At 39.4% G+C, this 17,216-nt stretch overlaps 2 protein-coding genes across 2 annotated transcripts; both read right to left on the bottom strand.

Moving 5' to 3' along the window:
* Positions 1 to 1,547: 1,547 nt before the first annotated feature.
* LOC307254397 (interferon-induced protein with tetratricopeptide repeats 1-like) lies at positions 1,548 to 4,962 on the bottom strand. Its single transcript, XM_080032780.1, has 2 exons — positions 4,846 to 4,962; positions 1,548 to 4,289 (listed from the first exon to the last, which is right to left on the bottom strand). The coding sequence occupies exons 1-2, from the start codon at positions 4,851 to 4,853 to the stop codon at positions 2,957 to 2,959; spliced, it is 1,341 nt and encodes a 446-aa protein (XP_079888906.1). The 5' UTR covers positions 4,854 to 4,962; the 3' UTR covers positions 1,548 to 2,956.
* Positions 4,963 to 7,329: 2,367 nt separating this feature from the next.
* LOC307254663 (interferon-induced protein with tetratricopeptide repeats 2-like) lies at positions 7,330 to 12,952 on the bottom strand. Its single transcript, XM_080033130.1, has 2 exons — positions 12,854 to 12,952; positions 7,330 to 9,969 (listed from the first exon to the last, which is right to left on the bottom strand). The coding sequence occupies exons 1-2, from the start codon at positions 12,859 to 12,861 to the stop codon at positions 8,664 to 8,666; spliced, it is 1,314 nt and encodes a 437-aa protein (XP_079889256.1). The 5' UTR covers positions 12,862 to 12,952; the 3' UTR covers positions 7,330 to 8,663.
* Positions 12,953 to 17,216: the final 4,264 nt, after the last annotated feature.

Below are 17,216 nucleotides of genomic sequence, written 5' to 3'. Positions count from 1 at the left end.
AGTAGTAAAGCCCATTCTGAAGTGAAGTTTTACCATTTCAACTACATGGCAATTAGTTTAAGCATACGCTTTGTTTGATGTTGTCAAGAAGTCTATATTCTATAAGTCTATATATATCTACATTCAAAATAGTTTAATATATTTAAAATGTTTCAAGATTTTAATTATAAAGAAGATTATTTGTCTTCATCAACCAATTTTATTTAATTTAAGAGTCACCGATTTTATTTAGAAAAAACAGTGCTCGATTTCCGTTTTGTTATTTCAGCTTTAACTGCCGAAACAGCTTCAGTTCAGTTCGATGGAAAATTCAACACACACTCGTTACGTAAAAAAAAGTACAATTTAAATTAAAAAAAAGTAATATGAATCGAGTGTCTTGAAATGGAATAGCTGTGTGTGTGTGTGTGTGTGTGTGTGTGTGTGTGTGTGTGTGTGTGTGTGTGTTGTATTGTTGGAGTGTGCTGCCACCTGCTGACAATATTTAAAACATGCACATATAATGTATATTTAATAGTAATTGTGTCTACAACTGAGACAGAGCTTGACGTTAATACAACGTTTACATAGAAGTTATAATAATTTATCAAAATCTAAACTTCGGCAGAGGAGATTAAACTAGATAGTTATCGTGACGTGCTGCCTTATCATATTCACCATGTTTGCATTTTATTTTGGTTTTGTAAAAAGCATCAGTGAGCCCTCTGTCACGCGTCATCATGAATATAGGATCTTCGCGCCAAATCTCCGGACTTTCACGGATATTCTTTGTTATCAGTTTATGCAGACTCTTCAGTAAGGAACAGCATAGAGATTAATACTGCCGAGTTTTTCTTGAATACGGCAATACGCGACGTCTTGGAGACTATTTGTATGTAAGTAGTGTGTGTGTGTGTGTGTGTGTGTGTGTGTGTGTGTGTGTGTGTGTGTGTGTGTGTGTGTGTGTGTGTGTGTGTTTATGTTGTTAACTTTAGCTTGCTAATTTAGAAATGTAAAGTTAGCTACGTATGTTTGTTCAATTAAGCATGTGGCTTGTAGCTAGCAGCCTGCAGCAGAAGTGTATTGTTTGCTAGCTCTCCATTATATTACATGTTAGCTAAGATTTGTTTCAGTATTTATGTCTATACCTACCGTGTGTTACTTGCTGTCTGTATATTGATTTATAGCCTATTTTCATGTCTATGTTACAGTTTTACAAAAATAAATGCTACCAATGAAGTCACACTAAAGAAACCAGAAAAATAAAGCCTTGAGTAGGCTACAGTAGGAACAAATATCTGTTCAACACAAGAATCTAACATTATCTATTCAAATGTTATCTGAAAATGTATATGTAAAATAATAATACAATAATTTATCTCAACAGTAGCCTATAATATAAATGATAATGAAAATAATGCAAAATTATGTGAATTATAAGATTACTGTTACATACATCCTTCCCCTGAATGTCAACTGTGGAGTAACCAGCAAAACAAAGATACACAGAATATTTATTTGTGCACATAATGTATATTTAATATTATTAGTATTGCGTACAGCTGAGACAGAGCTTGACATATTTTCTGAGCAGCATAAAGTCAGTAACATGTATTGATTACATTCAGGTTACACGTAAAATTAACTATTTTTACAGTTTTATTTTTCAGTACACCAAAAGCTTAGAACGAAAACTTATTTCATAGATTATTATTTTCTTGTATAAACTTATACAGAGCTAAGGAAAAAATTCAACCCAACAGCAATAAAGTAAATACGTTACTACAATGCATATACATACAAAATATGTTATGAAAAAGAAAAACTGAAAACAATATAAACTTCATGGAATGAAATCATGAAAATGAATGATAAGATTTCAAAGCACACACACACACACACACACACACACACACACACACACACACACACACACACACACAACGTTTACATGGAAATTATGAAAAGAACAAAAAAAAAAGATATACTTAAATCATTAAAATGAATGATACAATTCCAAAGCAAGGGGGTCTGGTGGTGTAGTGAGTAACCCCCCTGCCCCGGCCCCCCCTACACAACATAATTTCAATAAACATTGGTTATAATACAACTGATCTAAAAGAGATTAAACCTGATGGTTACACAGAACATTCCCCAAATATCAACTATCAAAACGGCTTCCTATTAGTCGAAGGCGCCAATTCCTGTAATGTGAGTGCGGCTTAAAGGTGTTTTTTTAAGTAATTTAAATCCTAATTTGCAATCCTTCCACCACTGTGCTTGTCAAATGGTCAAACAGCACCATAAACCCCCACTAGAGGGCACTCTTGCATCGTTTATCTCCAAGGTCTCTCTGCATTATTTCAGCAATAGGTGACTGACATTGGGAGGATCCATTAGCAGGAATTAAATCTAGTCCAATTCACTAGCAGCTACACCAATTATTTGGATCAAATAGGGCCAAACTATACTACCACAATCAATGCCTCTCCACCGTTAAGTTTCTCACTTCATTTTTAAAGGAGAAGTAAGTGATATTTTTAAATGTGTTAAATCTCTCTATATTCAGACAGCAATCACTTAAAGAGTGCATTTCATAAGACAGGTCTTCCAGTCATTCAGCTTTTCAGCAAATGCCAGATAAAATTTAGAGTAGCCCGCTTGTTTTTATCCAATCAGGAGACAGAGCGCTATAAAGAGGCGGGTCTCTGTGCCCGTGAACGATGATTCGCTGCTCTCCATCGCTCCATCTGATGAAGACGGCTGTTTGTTCATGTGGTGGTGACGTAGGGACGAGGGAGGGGACTGCTAACTGCAGTCACTGACAGGAAGTTAGCTTAAAAGGACCAACTCACTTACTTCTCCTGTAACTATATTTAATGAAGTGATCTTTTCCACAAGTATTTACTTTAAGTTTTCCAAATTAATGTACAGATATTTTTTGTAGGTGAGGCAACACCTACATTCCTTTCTGGATTCAGAACCAGTGCTGGTAAAGAACACTACAGGCTGGCAGGTTTTCCAGAAACTCCTCTATTTCGCCACACATTCGGTTCCTGCGTCTGTCCCTAACATCCTCCAGAACGCTGATGCTGTTGTCACGAAAGAAGGATTGATGTGGTATCTCTGCTGCCTTCATGTTATATTTTATTGAATTGTGGGGCTCCCTACGATCACAGAATAAATACACTGCATATTTGTTGTAGAGCATCTGTTTATCTGCTGGTTCCAGATCCATTCCCAGCAGTTCCTGGTACATCTGCTCAGCTCTAGCCTTGCCCCAATCTGTCTTTGCGTACATATTCGCGAGATCCATTTTCTTCACTAGTGAAGAATCAGGGTAAAGAGAGATCAACTCTTCCTGGAGACTGATTGCTCTTTGTAATGCGTTTTTATCTGGATGCCTGATCCATTTGTAGAGAAGTGCTGCACATCTCTTCAGATAACGCTCAGATGGATGGTTTTCCAGGGCCACCTCTGCCAAGAATGTGGCCTCTTCTACAGATGCATACTCTTTATAAACCCAAATTAATGTGTTCAAACCACTGTAGCTACTTGCGGGATTTCTCAAAACCTTTGTGCGTAACTCACGTACTTCATCTTCATCAATTCTTTCTCCTTTCTTGGCACGTAGGTGAAGGTACTGAACAGCGAGGTACAAGTCCTTCGGATCCTGTTCTTTGGCGATTCTCATTTTCTCCAGGATTTCATCCTCCAGCTTTGTGTTGCTGTGCTTTGTGTGGTCATACTTGAAATCATTCCTTAACAATAAGACATAGCTGGAGTTCCACTCCACCATCTCCGGCTGCATCCCGATGGCTTTCTCAAAGTAATCTACAGCCAGCAGCTGTTTGTCTCTGCTGAACTTCATCAGGGTCCAGGCTTTCTCAGCGTAGGTCTCTGCATGGAGCTCGTGCTGGGGTGGAGATGGGTATTTCTGCATCAGGGCGTCGACCTTTGACAGGTAATCCTGACTCTTTCCTTGGTCTCCCAGGAGATGGTGCAGCCAGGCCAGGTTCCCATAGTTCATCACTAACCACGGACCTTCATCTGCTTCTCTGATGTTGCAGAAAGCCTCTGCAGCCTTGGTGAAGAAGCTCTGGGCGTCTTCGGTGAAGCCCAGCTTGTACTGGATGTACCCCCTCAGGTTGTAAATGTGACCCAGCCAGCGGTTTCCCTCCTCTGTCCCGATGTCCACGAGATCGTCCCTGAGACGGAAGAGTTTGGACGGTCCTTCGTTCAGATCCCAGGTGAAGTGGCACTGCAGGGCCTCCAGTTTGGACTCCAGTGTTGGTTGACTCTGAGCAGCACTGAAGGAGAATGAAAAACAACAACGACATCAGTAGGTTATCAGATGTGGAAGCTACACAGTATTGAGGGGACAGCAAGTCGATAGAAAGGACATGATGGAAAGAAAAAGTGGGATTTTGTTAGAAAAAAAACAAAAACTGAAAAGAAAATGAGAAAAGTTATTTTTTTTAAAAAGACGCCTTACTGAGGAAACACATGACAGGTTCTTATTGCTGATGTTTTTTTGTTTTTTGTTTTTTATAAGTTATTAAATCAAACATTACAGAGGGCAGTGTGTGACACGACTTTCAGATAACAACTGATAAATGGGGGTGTTCGTGGTGTAGTGCTCGTTAGAGCAACCCTCATTCCCCTCTCTGCCCCATTTCATCTTTGTCTCCCAGAAACTAATGACCAAAAAAAATCTTTAGAGAGAAATTAGAAAAATGATAAGTAATTCTTAGAAAAAATAAGAAAGCACAACTTTTAAATTGCCAGTGGCTCAAAGGGAAGGGATGAGTATTCTACTTATTTAATTCTGAACATACTATATCAAATTGAGAAGCATCAACTTACCTCATCATCGAGCTGTTTTCTTGAGCCAGTAGTTTTCTGAATATGAGTCCTGTTGATTTCTGCTCTTGATGCTCTGTTGGGATCACCGGCACAATATAAGTCCTGTCCCACTTCTGCTTCGCTTTAAATAAGGTGATGTGGTTGAGCTGGTTTTTGAGATATCCATAATGAAACTTAAAATATGTGATGAATGAAGATATAAATAGCACATGAACATTTCTGGGAAGGGCATAAGATTTTCACTTCGTTATAAATGTTTTTTGTAGGCGTACATTCATCATCACTAAATAAAACAGATGTGTGTGATAATCTGCCTTTAGTTCAGTCTTGCCTTGACAGGCACAAGCCTGTGGGCACAAGCTCATGACACTCCTCATGTTGTTATGCTTTGCTTACGACTTGATATCCCTGAGTCATTCCCGATCCCGCCACTCCCTTCTGCCCTTATAGAGTTCACAGGAACTGAAACTGAAAAAGACACGTTTCACCTGTTCACCTATGTGCACTGAATATATTCTTAAATAGTTGTATGAGTTTAGTGCTCATTCATGCTCACTTAACAGTTGAAAGTAAAGAAAAATTATATAGCTTTTAAAATCTTCTCTTAGGGACAACATCTCTTGTCAAGATACATTTTATATCTTTTCATTAGATGTTTTCGGCCCCTTGAATTGCGTATTAAAGTTAATGTAATTTTTCTTATTTTATCTTCAAAATGTTAGAGATTTTGACATGAAAACTTTCCAATACACCGAATGCCCTTTTTAGGTGACAAACCCTTCCTAATACGCTGCTGTACTTCATGGACATTCAGAGAGACGAGAAAATATAAGAAAGTTGAAGAAATGAACATAAAAATGTTCCTGGTGAGTTTTAATCAATGTGAACAGATGTGTGTGATAATCTGCCTTTAGTGCAGTCTTGCCTTGACTTCCATTTCCTAGGATTTTCTCTTTGTTATAAATGTTTTATTTTTCATCTTGACTTCCATTTCCTACAAAGGGAAACCAAAGTGGGCACATAACACTCATCATGTTGTTTTGCTTTTATTACCATTTAACCCTGTGAGTCATTCAAGATCCAGCCTCACCCTATTGCCCTGACAGAGTTCCACTGAAATTGAAACTGAAAAATAAGTTTTGGATATGTTGCCCTGAATGTATTTTTATACAGTGGAATGTGTTTAGTGTAAACTTCAATGTTGAAAGTAAAACATATATTTTTAAGTTTTCCACCCTGAATACAGTAGGGGAAAAAAACAATCTCATGTCAAGATAAATTGTATTAATTTTCCCTTTTAGTTTCAAATCCTCTATTGTGGAAACAGTTGTTGGGAGCAAGGAAGCTTTTGGGCCTTGGTTAGGTCGATATACTCTTGACACTGGTATTGGCAGATATCAGCAAACTCTAATGTCAACTGGGCATTTAGTCGAGAGGTTGAGGAATAACTTTGAGGAACTCATGGTTACTGGTCGGCCACCTTTCCTTTAGGCCATCCTACCACCCAGGCCGGGCTGAAAGAGTGTGGAGAGTCAGAATCAGAATGCATCTCCATGGCAGAGGTCACTGAGGTGGTTTGAAAGAGTGGATGAGATACGTCCACAAATGCTGAATACCCTGGATATTAGGGGGTGACTCTGCAACATGGCATGGGCATCAGGGACAGAACCTCTGGATTGGCAGACCAGGGTGGTGGTCCCTATTTCCGATATCGGGGAATCCCTCCACTCAGCCTCACCGGGAAAACCTATGTGAAGGTGCTGGAAAGGAGACTCAAGCCCCCAAGGGTATGTCACCCCTAATTTTTTCCCTCTCTCGTTTGCATGCCATCCTGTGTGTGTCTCTCTCTCTCTCTCTCTCTCTCTCTCTCTCTCTCTCTCTCTCTCTCTCTCTCTCTCTCTCTCTCTCTCTCTCTCTCTCTCTCTCTCTCTCTCTCTCTCTCTCTCTCTCTCTCTCTCTCTCTCTCTCTGTGTGAATTATGACTTGCCTTTTCTGTGGCTCTGCCCCCTCAACAGTGTACATGTATACTATCTAATCATCTTACCCTTCTGTAATAATTCATACGATGATGGACATTATTGAGCAAGTTCTCATGCATACCATGCCAAACAATACATGGCTGAAAATAACTAAAAACATTTGTCCTTACTATGTTCTGAATTAAGCTTTTATTTAATGGATAATACAATGAATCCTCAAATTACCAAATTAAACAGTAACTTCCGAGAACCTTTAGCAATTTATTCTGAAATTCTAGATATAAAGTAAAACACACATTAAAATGTTTTCTGATGTAAACAATTCTCAATATAATGTTGTCATTAGATTTCAAAGTTGTAGTTTGACCTCCATCAGTGCATCATGAACAGTCCTGCAAAACTCTGTAGTACATGAATTTCATGCACAGTAACCACAAAAACAAACAACTCAGAGAGGATTTCCTTGTACACATATAATGTATATTTAATAATATTGGTAGTGTTTACAAACGAGACACAGCTTGACATTAATACAATGTTAACATGAAAGTTATGAAAAAGTAAAATTTACAGTTTCCACTACAAAGTTTACACTAACACTCAGTAGTATTATCATGCACTTGAAAAATATTTGTTCACAAAATGTTTTTTTAATACTATTAGTATTGTTTACAGCCCCAGCTTGACATTCTTGCTGCGCAAAGTCAGTTACATGTGTTGATCATATTCAGGTGACATCAAATTACATGTTTACATGGACTTTATGAAAAATAACAACTGATCAAAATATAAACTTTAATTAAATTTGTTGAAGAGATGCCAAAGCCCATTGCCCTGAGCAGTTAGGGGGTGTAATGGCTTGCTCAGGGAGGTGAACTGGCAGCTCTTCAGCTACCACACGTCCACACCCCAATCTGACTATTCCCAAAGTCCTCAAAGACTGAGTTACCCTTTATTATTCACTACTCCAGAGTTTACACTAAAACTCATTTCATAGTCTAGTATCATAAACTTAAAAATCGATGCAGCGCTAAGTAAAAAAAAATCAATCCAACAGGAATATAGTAAATACGTAAATACAATGTTTACACGGAAGCTATGAAAATGAATGAAAATGCCCTAAGGCACATTCCCCTAAAGCCAACATCCCCACAGACTAAGGAACCCGTTTTTCCTTACAAAGACACTAAACTAATTTCATAGAGTTTTATCTTCTCATATGACTTCAAATATACAGATATAAGGAAAGAAAATAAACTCAACATGAATATAATAAACACAGTGGTTGTATATGTATGTTATGTAAAAGAACAACTGATCAAAATCTAAACTTTGGCAGAGGAGATTAAACTAAATGGTTTCACACAACGTTCCCTCTAAAGCCAACTGTCAAGACGACTACCTGTTTGATGAAGTCTCAAATTTGTGTCTTTTTCAGTGTTTTAAATAGTAATCTGACTGTGGCTTATAGTATGTACAATGCTTCCACCACTGTGCTTGTCAAATGGTCAAACAGCACCATAAACCCCCACTAGAGGGCACTCTTGCATCTTTTATCTCCAAGGTCTCTCTGCATTATTTCAGCAATAGGTGACTGACATTGGAATGATTCACTTGCAGGAATTAAAGCTACTCCAAGTATCTGTATCAAATAGGGCCAAACTATACTATCTCAATCAGTGCCTCTGCAGCTTCTCACTTCCTTTTAACTATGTTTAATGAAGTGATCTTTACCATAAGTCTTTTCTGAAAGTTTTCCAAATGTCTATGTACATATTTTTTAGGTGATGGCAACACCTACATTTCTGTCTGGATTGAGAACCATGGCTGGTTAAAACACTACAGCTTTGGTAGGTTTTCCAGAAACTCCTTTATTTCTCCACACCTTGGGTTCCTGCCTTTGCTCTCAATATTCTCAAGAGTTTTGACGCTCTTCTCACGATAGAAGGATCGTTGCGGTATCTCTGCCGCCTTCATGTGATATTCTGCTGACTTGTAGTAATCCTGTTGAATGGAGAATAAATAATTTGCATATTTGTTGTAAACCATTTGTTTATCTGTGGGTTCCAGATCCATTCTCAGCGGTTCCTGGTACATCTGCTCAGCTTTAGCTTGGCCCTGATCTTTCTTTGCGTAGATATCTGCGAGGTCTATTTTCTTCCCTAGTGACGAATGAGGGTAAAGAGCGATCACCTCCTCATGGAGACGGATTGCTCTTTCCATGGTGGTTTGCGTTGCACGACTGGCCTTGAAAGTAACGATCCATTTGTAGAGAAGTGCTGCACATCTCTTCAGATAACGCTCATCTGGATGCTTTACCACAGCCTCCTCTGCCAAAGCAACGGCCTCATCAACAGATACATACTCTCTATAAACCCATATTAATGCATTCATACCACTGTAGCTGCTGACAGGTTTTCCTAAAACCTTTCTGCCTAACTCACGTACTTCATCTTTATCAATTCTTTCTCCTTTCGTTGCACGTTGATCTAGGTAGTGAACAGCGAGGTACAAATCCTTCGGATCCTGTTCTTTTGCGATTCTCATTTTCTCCAGGATTTCATCCTCCAGCTTTGTGTGGTCATACTTGAAATCGTTCATTAACAATAAGACATAGCTGGAGTTCCACTCCACCATCTCCGGCTGCATCCCGATGGCTTTCTCAAAGTAATCTACAGCCAGCAGCTGTTTGTCTCTGCTGAACTTCATCAGGGTCCAGGCTTTCTCAGCGTAGGTCTCTGCATGGAGCTCGTGCTGGGGTGGAGATGGGTATTTCTGCATCAGGGCGTCGACCTTTGACAGGTAATCCTGACTCTTTCCTTGGTCTCCCAGGAGATGGTGCAGCCAGGCCAGGTTCCCATAGTGCACCACTAACCACGGACCTTCATCTGCTTCTCTGATGTTGCAGAAAGCCTCTGCAGCCTTGGTGAAGAAGCTCTGGGCGTCTTCGGTGAAGCCCAGCTTGTACTGGATGTACCCCCTCAGGTTGTAGATGTGACCCAGCCAGCGGTTTCCCTCCTCTGTCCCGATGTCCACCAGCTTGTCCCTGACACGGAATAGTCTGGTGTTGGTTGGGTTTAGATCCCAGGTGAAGTGGCACTGCAGGGCCTCCAGTTTGGACTTCAGTGTTTGATTCTGCGCAGCACTGAAGGAGAATGAAAACAACAACAACATCAGTAGGTTATCAGATGTGGAAGCTACACAGTATTGAAGGGACAGCAACTCAATAAAAAGGACATGATGGGAAGAAAAAGTGGGGTTTTGTTAGAAAAAAGACAAAGACTGAAAAGAACATTTGAAAAGTTCTTTAAAAAAAGACGCCTTTTCTCCCACTTAGAAAACACTTGACAGGCTCAAGGACCTGATGGTGTGTCCCCCTCCTGTCTGCGAGTCTGTGCTGAACAGTTGGCGCCAATCTTCATGCAGATCTTTAACAGCTCTCTGGAGCTGTGTGTAGTGCCCTCCAGCTTCAAACGCTCCACCATCATCCCAGTCGCCAAAAAATCCTCCATCACAGGACTAAATAACTACAGGCCAGTCGCCCTGACGTCTGTGGTCATGAAAGCCTCCCTCTACAGCAATGACTGCACCTCAAAGAACCCGTCTGTGGGGGCGCCTTTAGCTCAGTTGGTAAGGCGTCCCCCTCCCGGGCCGGGCCCAGCAGCAGACCCGGGTTCGATTCCCACCCGCGGTCATTCTCTGCATGTCACTCCCCTCTCTGCCCCATTTCACCTCTGTCTCTCTGCACTATCAAATAAAGCATAAAAATGCCCAAAAAATATAATAAAAAAAAAAAAAAGAACCTGTCCGTAAAACTCATCAAGTTCGCAGATGACACCACCGTCATTGGTTTGATCCAGGATGGTGATGAGTCTGCCTACAGACAGGAGGTGGACCAGCTGGTCGAGTGGTGCAGTCAGAACCATCTGGAGTTAAACAACAAGAAGACTCTAGAGATGTCAGTGGATTTTAGGAGAAGCCCCCCCCCCCACTCCTCCCCCTCACCATCCAGAATGACACAGTGTCCACTGTGGAGTCCTTCAGGTTCCTGGGAACAACCATTTCACAGGACCTAAAATGGTGTCCCCACATTGACTCTCTCCGGAAAAAGGCCCAGCAGAGGTTATACTTTCTGCGACAATTAAGGAAGTTTAATCTGCCTAAAGATCTGCTGACCACCTTCTACTCCGCCATCATTGAGTCTGTCATCTGCACCTCCATCACTGTCTGGTTTGGGTCAGCCACCAAACGGGACAGGGCCAGACTGCAACGGACAATAAGGACTGCAGAGAGGATCATAGGAGCTGACCTCCCCTCCATACACGACATGTACCAGCCCAGGGTCAGGAAAAGGGCAGTAAAAATCTCAGCAGACCCCTCACATCCTGGATATACTCTGTTCAACCTCCTCCCCTCTGGTAGGCGATACAGGGCATTGCCTGCCAAAACCAGCCGACACAAAGACAGCTTCTTTCCCCAAGCAGTCACTCTGTTGAACTCTCAGAACTCCCGCATCCTGTCGCTGAATAAGGTCCATTAACAATTGCGATGTACCTCATGTATATTTTCAAATTTACAATTCAAATATTGTTAACACTACCTCTGCACTGATCTGCCTTACACTCTATTTATATTTATATTGTAATCTTAAATCTGACCGTGTATATATACCGTATATATATTAGGGCTGTCAAAATTATCGCGTTAACGCAGGGTGATTAATTTCTGGAATTAACGCGTTCATTTTTTTATCGCAATTATCTCATGTGCAGAATGATCCGCGCCGTGCATCCCACCGGCTCTGTAATACAGTCAGTCTAATTTGTTGTGACTGACCCAGGATCAGTAGCATAGATAGTATATAAAATCAACTGCCGCGGGTGATAGTTGATGTCGGGAGCAACAGGAGGAGAAACATTGTCCGCTCTGTTCAGAGCCCGCGAGGACACAAACGTCTGCAGTTTTCAGAGGTGTGTGTGAGTAGACATCAACATAACGTCGGCTTCCTGGCACACATGAACAGTCCCCTAGGACGTGTTTGCGCGTACACACACACACACACTCACACACACACACCGCGGACTGTATTCAAGTTGTATTCAAGAATGCACAACCTATAGATTCACAAAATAAATGCCATTATATAGCCTATATTTGCCCAAAGACATAGTAAAGACACAGACCAATTGAATTATGGTGTGGTAGGTATATATTTTAGTTTGATTTAAATTTATTTTCAGTATAAAAACCATCATTTGGATTTTCAATTAATAGAAATAGTTAAATGTACATATCCACCTTCTGTCTTTTATCTTTCCATTCATACAACAATATACAGAGAAAATTAGAATTTTTCAGGCATTTTTCGAATGGTAAAATTAATCGTGATTAATCCACATAATCCTGTGATTAATCTGATTAAAAATGTTAATCGTTTGACAGCCCTAATATATATATATATATTTTTTTTAATTCTTAACCACTAGCTGACTGATTGCACCATTCTACCATCTCTTAAATTGTTGTTGTGTATTAGTTTTTGTAAATGTGTAATACTGTTTATTTAACAGTATTTTAATGTTTTTTTAGTGAATGTTGTACTTGGAGAGCAAATGGTTGCCGAAGTCAAATTCCTTGTTTGTTTACGCAAACCTGGCCAATAAAGCTGATTCTGATTCTGATTCTGAGGTTCTTAATGCTGATGTTTTTTTTTGATAATTTATTAAATCAAACATTACAGAGGGCAGTGTGTGACACGACTTTCAGAAAACATCTGATAAGTGGGGGTGTTCGTGGTGTAGTGCTCGTTAGAGCAACCCTCATTCCCCTCTCTGCCCCATTTCATCTTTGTCTCCCAGAAACTAATGACCAAAAAAAATATTTAAAAAGAAAGAAGAAAAAAGATAAGTAATTGTTAGAAGAAAATAAAGAAAGCACTACTTTTAAATTGCCAGTGGCTCAAAGGGAAGGAATGAGTATTCTACTTATTTAATTCTAAAGATATATCAAGTTGAGAAACAGCAACTTACCTCATCATCGAGCTGTTTTCTTGAGCCAGTAGTTTTCTGAATATGAGTCCTGTTGATTTCTGCTCTTGATGCTCTGTTGGGATCACCGGCACAATACAAGTCCTGTCCCACTTCTGCTTCGCTTTAAATAAGGTGATGTGGTTGAGCAGGTTTTTGAGATAACCATAATAAAACTTAAAGATGTGATGAATCAAGATATAAATAGCACAAGAACATTTCTGGGAGGGGCATAGGATTTCCTCTTTGTTATAAATGTTTTTTTTAGGCGTACATTCTTCATCACTAAATTAAATAAACTAACAGAAAACTGTTCCTGGTGAGTGTTTAGCAATGTGAACAGATTTGTGTGATAATCTGCCTTTAGTTCATTATTACCTTGACTTTTGTTTCCTACAAAAGGAAACCTACAGCCACAAACCTGTGGGCACATACCTATCAAGCTCACAACATTCCTCATGTTGTTATGCTTTGCTTACCACTTGATAAACCAGTGTCATTCCCGATCTAGCCACTCGCTTCTGCCCTGATAGAGTTCACAGGAACTGAAACTGAAAAAGACATGTTTCACCTGTTCACCTGTGCACTGAATATACTGTATCCTTAAACAGTTGTATGTTTTTAGTGCACATTCATGCTCACTTAAAAGTTCAAAAAATATCTATATTTAAATCTACTCTGACGAAATCACATGTCAAGATCAATTTGAAATATTTTCATTTCCCCCGTCAAACTGTCAAGTAGGTTGATGCCTCCAAATCAAGAGACCTTTTCATCTGTTGTGAAATCCTGGATATCATGAATTTCCTTTAACTTGATAAAACTGATATTCTGGTCATTGGACCTGCTCCACACAGACACCATTTTGATCAACTTACATTAAATCTGCCTTTAGTTCAGTCTTGTTTTGACTTTCGTTTCCTACAAAGGGAAACCTACTGCCACATACCTCTGGGCACATACCTATCAAGCTCATAATACTCATCATGTTGTTATGCTTTGCTTACCACTTGATAAACCTGTTGATAATTCCCGATCCAGCCACTCCGTTCTGCCCTGATAGAGTTCTCAGGAACTGAAACTGAAAAAGACATGTTTCACCTGTTCACCTGTGCACTGAATATATTCTTAAACAGTTGTACGTGTTTAGTGCTCATTCATGCTCACTTAAAAGTTGAAAGTAAAGAAAAGGCATATTTAAAATCGTCTCTTAGGGACAAAATCTCTTGTCAAGATACATTTTATATATTTTCATTAGATGTTTTCGGCCTCTTGAATTGCGTATTAAAGTTAATATATTTCTTTATTTTATCTTCAAAATGTTAGAGATTTTGACATGAAAACTTTCCAATACACCGCATGCCCTTTTTAGGTGACAAACCCTTCCTAATACGCTGTTGTACTTCATGGACATTCAGAGAGACGAGAAAATATAAGAAAGTTAAAGAAATGAAAATAAAAATTTTCCTGGTGAGTTTTAATCAATGTGAACAGATTTCTGTGATAATCTGCCTTTAGTGCAGTCTTGTCTTGACTTTCATTTCCTACAAAGGGAAACCAAAGTGGGCACATAACACTCATCATGTTGTTTTGCTTTTATTACCATTTACTAACCCTGTGAGTCATTCAAGATCCAGCCTCACCCTATTGCCCTGACAGAGTTCCACTGAAATTGAAACTGAAAAATACGTTTTGGATATGTTGCCCTGAAGGTATTTTTATACAGTGGTGTGTGTTTAGTGCTTATTAGTGTAAACTTCAATGTTGAAAGTAAAACATATATTTTTAAGTTTTCCACCCTGAATACAGTAGGTGAAAAAAACAATCTGATTGCAAGATAAATTGTATTAATTTTCCCTTTTAGTTTTAAATCCTCTATTGTGGAAACAGTTGTTGGGAGCAAGGAAGCTTTTGGGCCTTGGTTAGGTCGATATACTCTTGACACTGGTATTGGCAGATATCAGCAAACTCTAATGTCAACTGGGCATTTAGTCGAGAGGTTGAGGAATAACTTTGAGGAACTCATGGTTACTGGTCGGCCACCTTTCCTTTAGGCCATCCTACCACCCAGGCCGGGCTGAAAGAGTTTGGAGGGTCAGAATCAGAATGCATCTCCATGGCAGAGGTCACTGAGGTGGTTTGAAAGAGTGGATGAGATACGTCCACAAATGCTGAATACCCTGGATATTAGGGGGTGACTCTGCAACATGGCATGGGCATCAGGGACAGAACCTCTGGATTGGCAGACCAGGGTGGTGGTCCCTATTTCCGATATCGGGGAATCCCTCCACTCAGCCTCACCGGGAAAACCTATGCGAAGGTGCTGGAAAGGAGACTCAAGCCCCCAAGGGTATGTCACCCCTAATTTTTTCCCTCTCTCGTTTGCATGCCATCCTGTCTCTCTCTCTCTCTCTCTCTCTCTCTCTCTCTCTCTCTCTCTCTCTCTCTCTCTCCCTCTCTCCCTCTCTCTTTCTCTCTCTCTCCCTCTATCTCTCTCTCTCTCTCTCTCCCCCTCTATCTCTCTCTCTCTCTCTCTCTCTCTCTCTCTGTGTGTGAATTATGACTTGCCTTTTCTGTGGCTCTGCCCCCTCAACAGTGTACATGTATACTACTATCTAATCATCTTACCCTTCTGTAATAATTCATACGATGATGGACATTATTGAGCAAGTTCTCATGCATACCATGCCAAACACTACATGGCTGAAAATAACTAAAAACATTTGTCCTTACTATGTTCTGAATTAAGCTTTTATTTAATGGATAATACAATGAATTCTCAAATTACCAAATTAAACAGTAACTTCCAAGAACCTTTAGCAATTTATTCTGAAATTCTAGATATAAAGTAAAACACACATTAAAATGTTTTCTGATGTAAACATGTCTTAATATAATGTTGTCATTAGATTTCAAAGTTGTAGTTTGACCTCCATCAGTGCATCATGAACAGTCCTGCAAAACTCTGTCAAGTACATGAATTTCTTGCACAGTAACCACAAAAACAAACAACTCAGAGAGGATTTCCTTGTACACATATAATGTATATTTAATAATATTGGTAGTGTTTACAAACGAGGCACAGCTTGACATTAATACAATGTTAAAGTTATGAAAAAGTACAAACTATAGTTTCCATTACTCCAAAGTTTCCACTAACACTCAGTAGTATTATCATGCACTTAAAAAATACAACTTGAATGAAAAGAAAATCAACACAACAGCATTTCAATAAACAGTGGTTATATAATTGATCCAAATCGAGACTTGAAGCAGAGATTAAACTTGATAGTCACACACAACCTTCCCCTGAATGTCTGTAGTGTAACCACCAAAACAAAGATATACAGAAAATTTCTTCGTGCACATAATGTATATTTAATAGTATTATAGTATTGTATAACAACTGAGACCAAGCTTAACACACTTACAGTTATATCTGCTGATTATATTCAGGTTATATATCAAATTAAATATAACACAGTTTTATTTTATATAGGCCTACTCCAAAGCTTAGAGCAAAACTAATTCCATAAATTATGTTTTTTTAAATTTAATATTATCTTATACAGAGCTAAGGGACAAAATCAACACTAAAGCAAAATAGTACATGTAAAACAATAAAAACTGATAAAAATCTAAACTTTGGCAGAGGAGATTAAACTTTATTACTTGTTACACACAATGTCGACTGTCAAGATGACGTTGTAGTGTATTAACTTCTTAAAGCACATTTCTGTAGACTGGCTGAAAGGCCTAACAGTTTACCAACCCCCATTTCATAGGAATGTGTAAGTTGGCGATGAGTCCTGAGCTTCTGTAAATCACCTTATTTCTGTTTAAGTTAAACCAGACACTTGCATGACTGTTTTATAGGTTTGAGTTAACATTGGCCGGATTCGGGCCTTTCCCAGCCATTAGGAAAGAGGTGATAATATACGGCCACTGTCCAAAACTGTTGGTGTTACTGGTCAAGCCCAGACTTCAGGCCGCCAGGCCGGACAGTGTCTCTGTCAATCTATTCCACAGATGTTTCGGAGGGATGATTGCACAATAGTTAAAACCCACCAATTAGACAAAGAGTGTCGTCTTTGACGACCAATCAGTTTACGTGAACCCTGGGATAAGAGAGCCTGCAGAGCAGCATTCAGGGGGCTTTAACGTTTGACCAGGATCAGTCTTGCATCTTTCTCTGTTTCAATTTGGCTAAACTACTTTGATTTTCCTTTTGGCTTCGTTTACTGCAGTATCTGATTTGTTGTTTTGAATAAAAGAATTGTTCCTGAAAGCCTCCTCAAATCTGCGTCAGCTGTCAACTTCTTTCATCCAGCCTTGCCATCAGAAGTAAGACAGATAAACTACAATT

This window comes from Ammodytes marinus, assembly GCF_949987685.1.
Source record: "Ammodytes marinus genome assembly, chromosome: 8".
In the NCBI taxonomy this organism is placed as follows: domain Eukaryota; kingdom Metazoa; phylum Chordata; class Actinopteri; order Uranoscopiformes; family Ammodytidae; genus Ammodytes; species Ammodytes marinus.
Note: the sequence above shows the minus strand (reverse complement) of the source record. Positions and strands in the feature narration are given on the sequence as shown.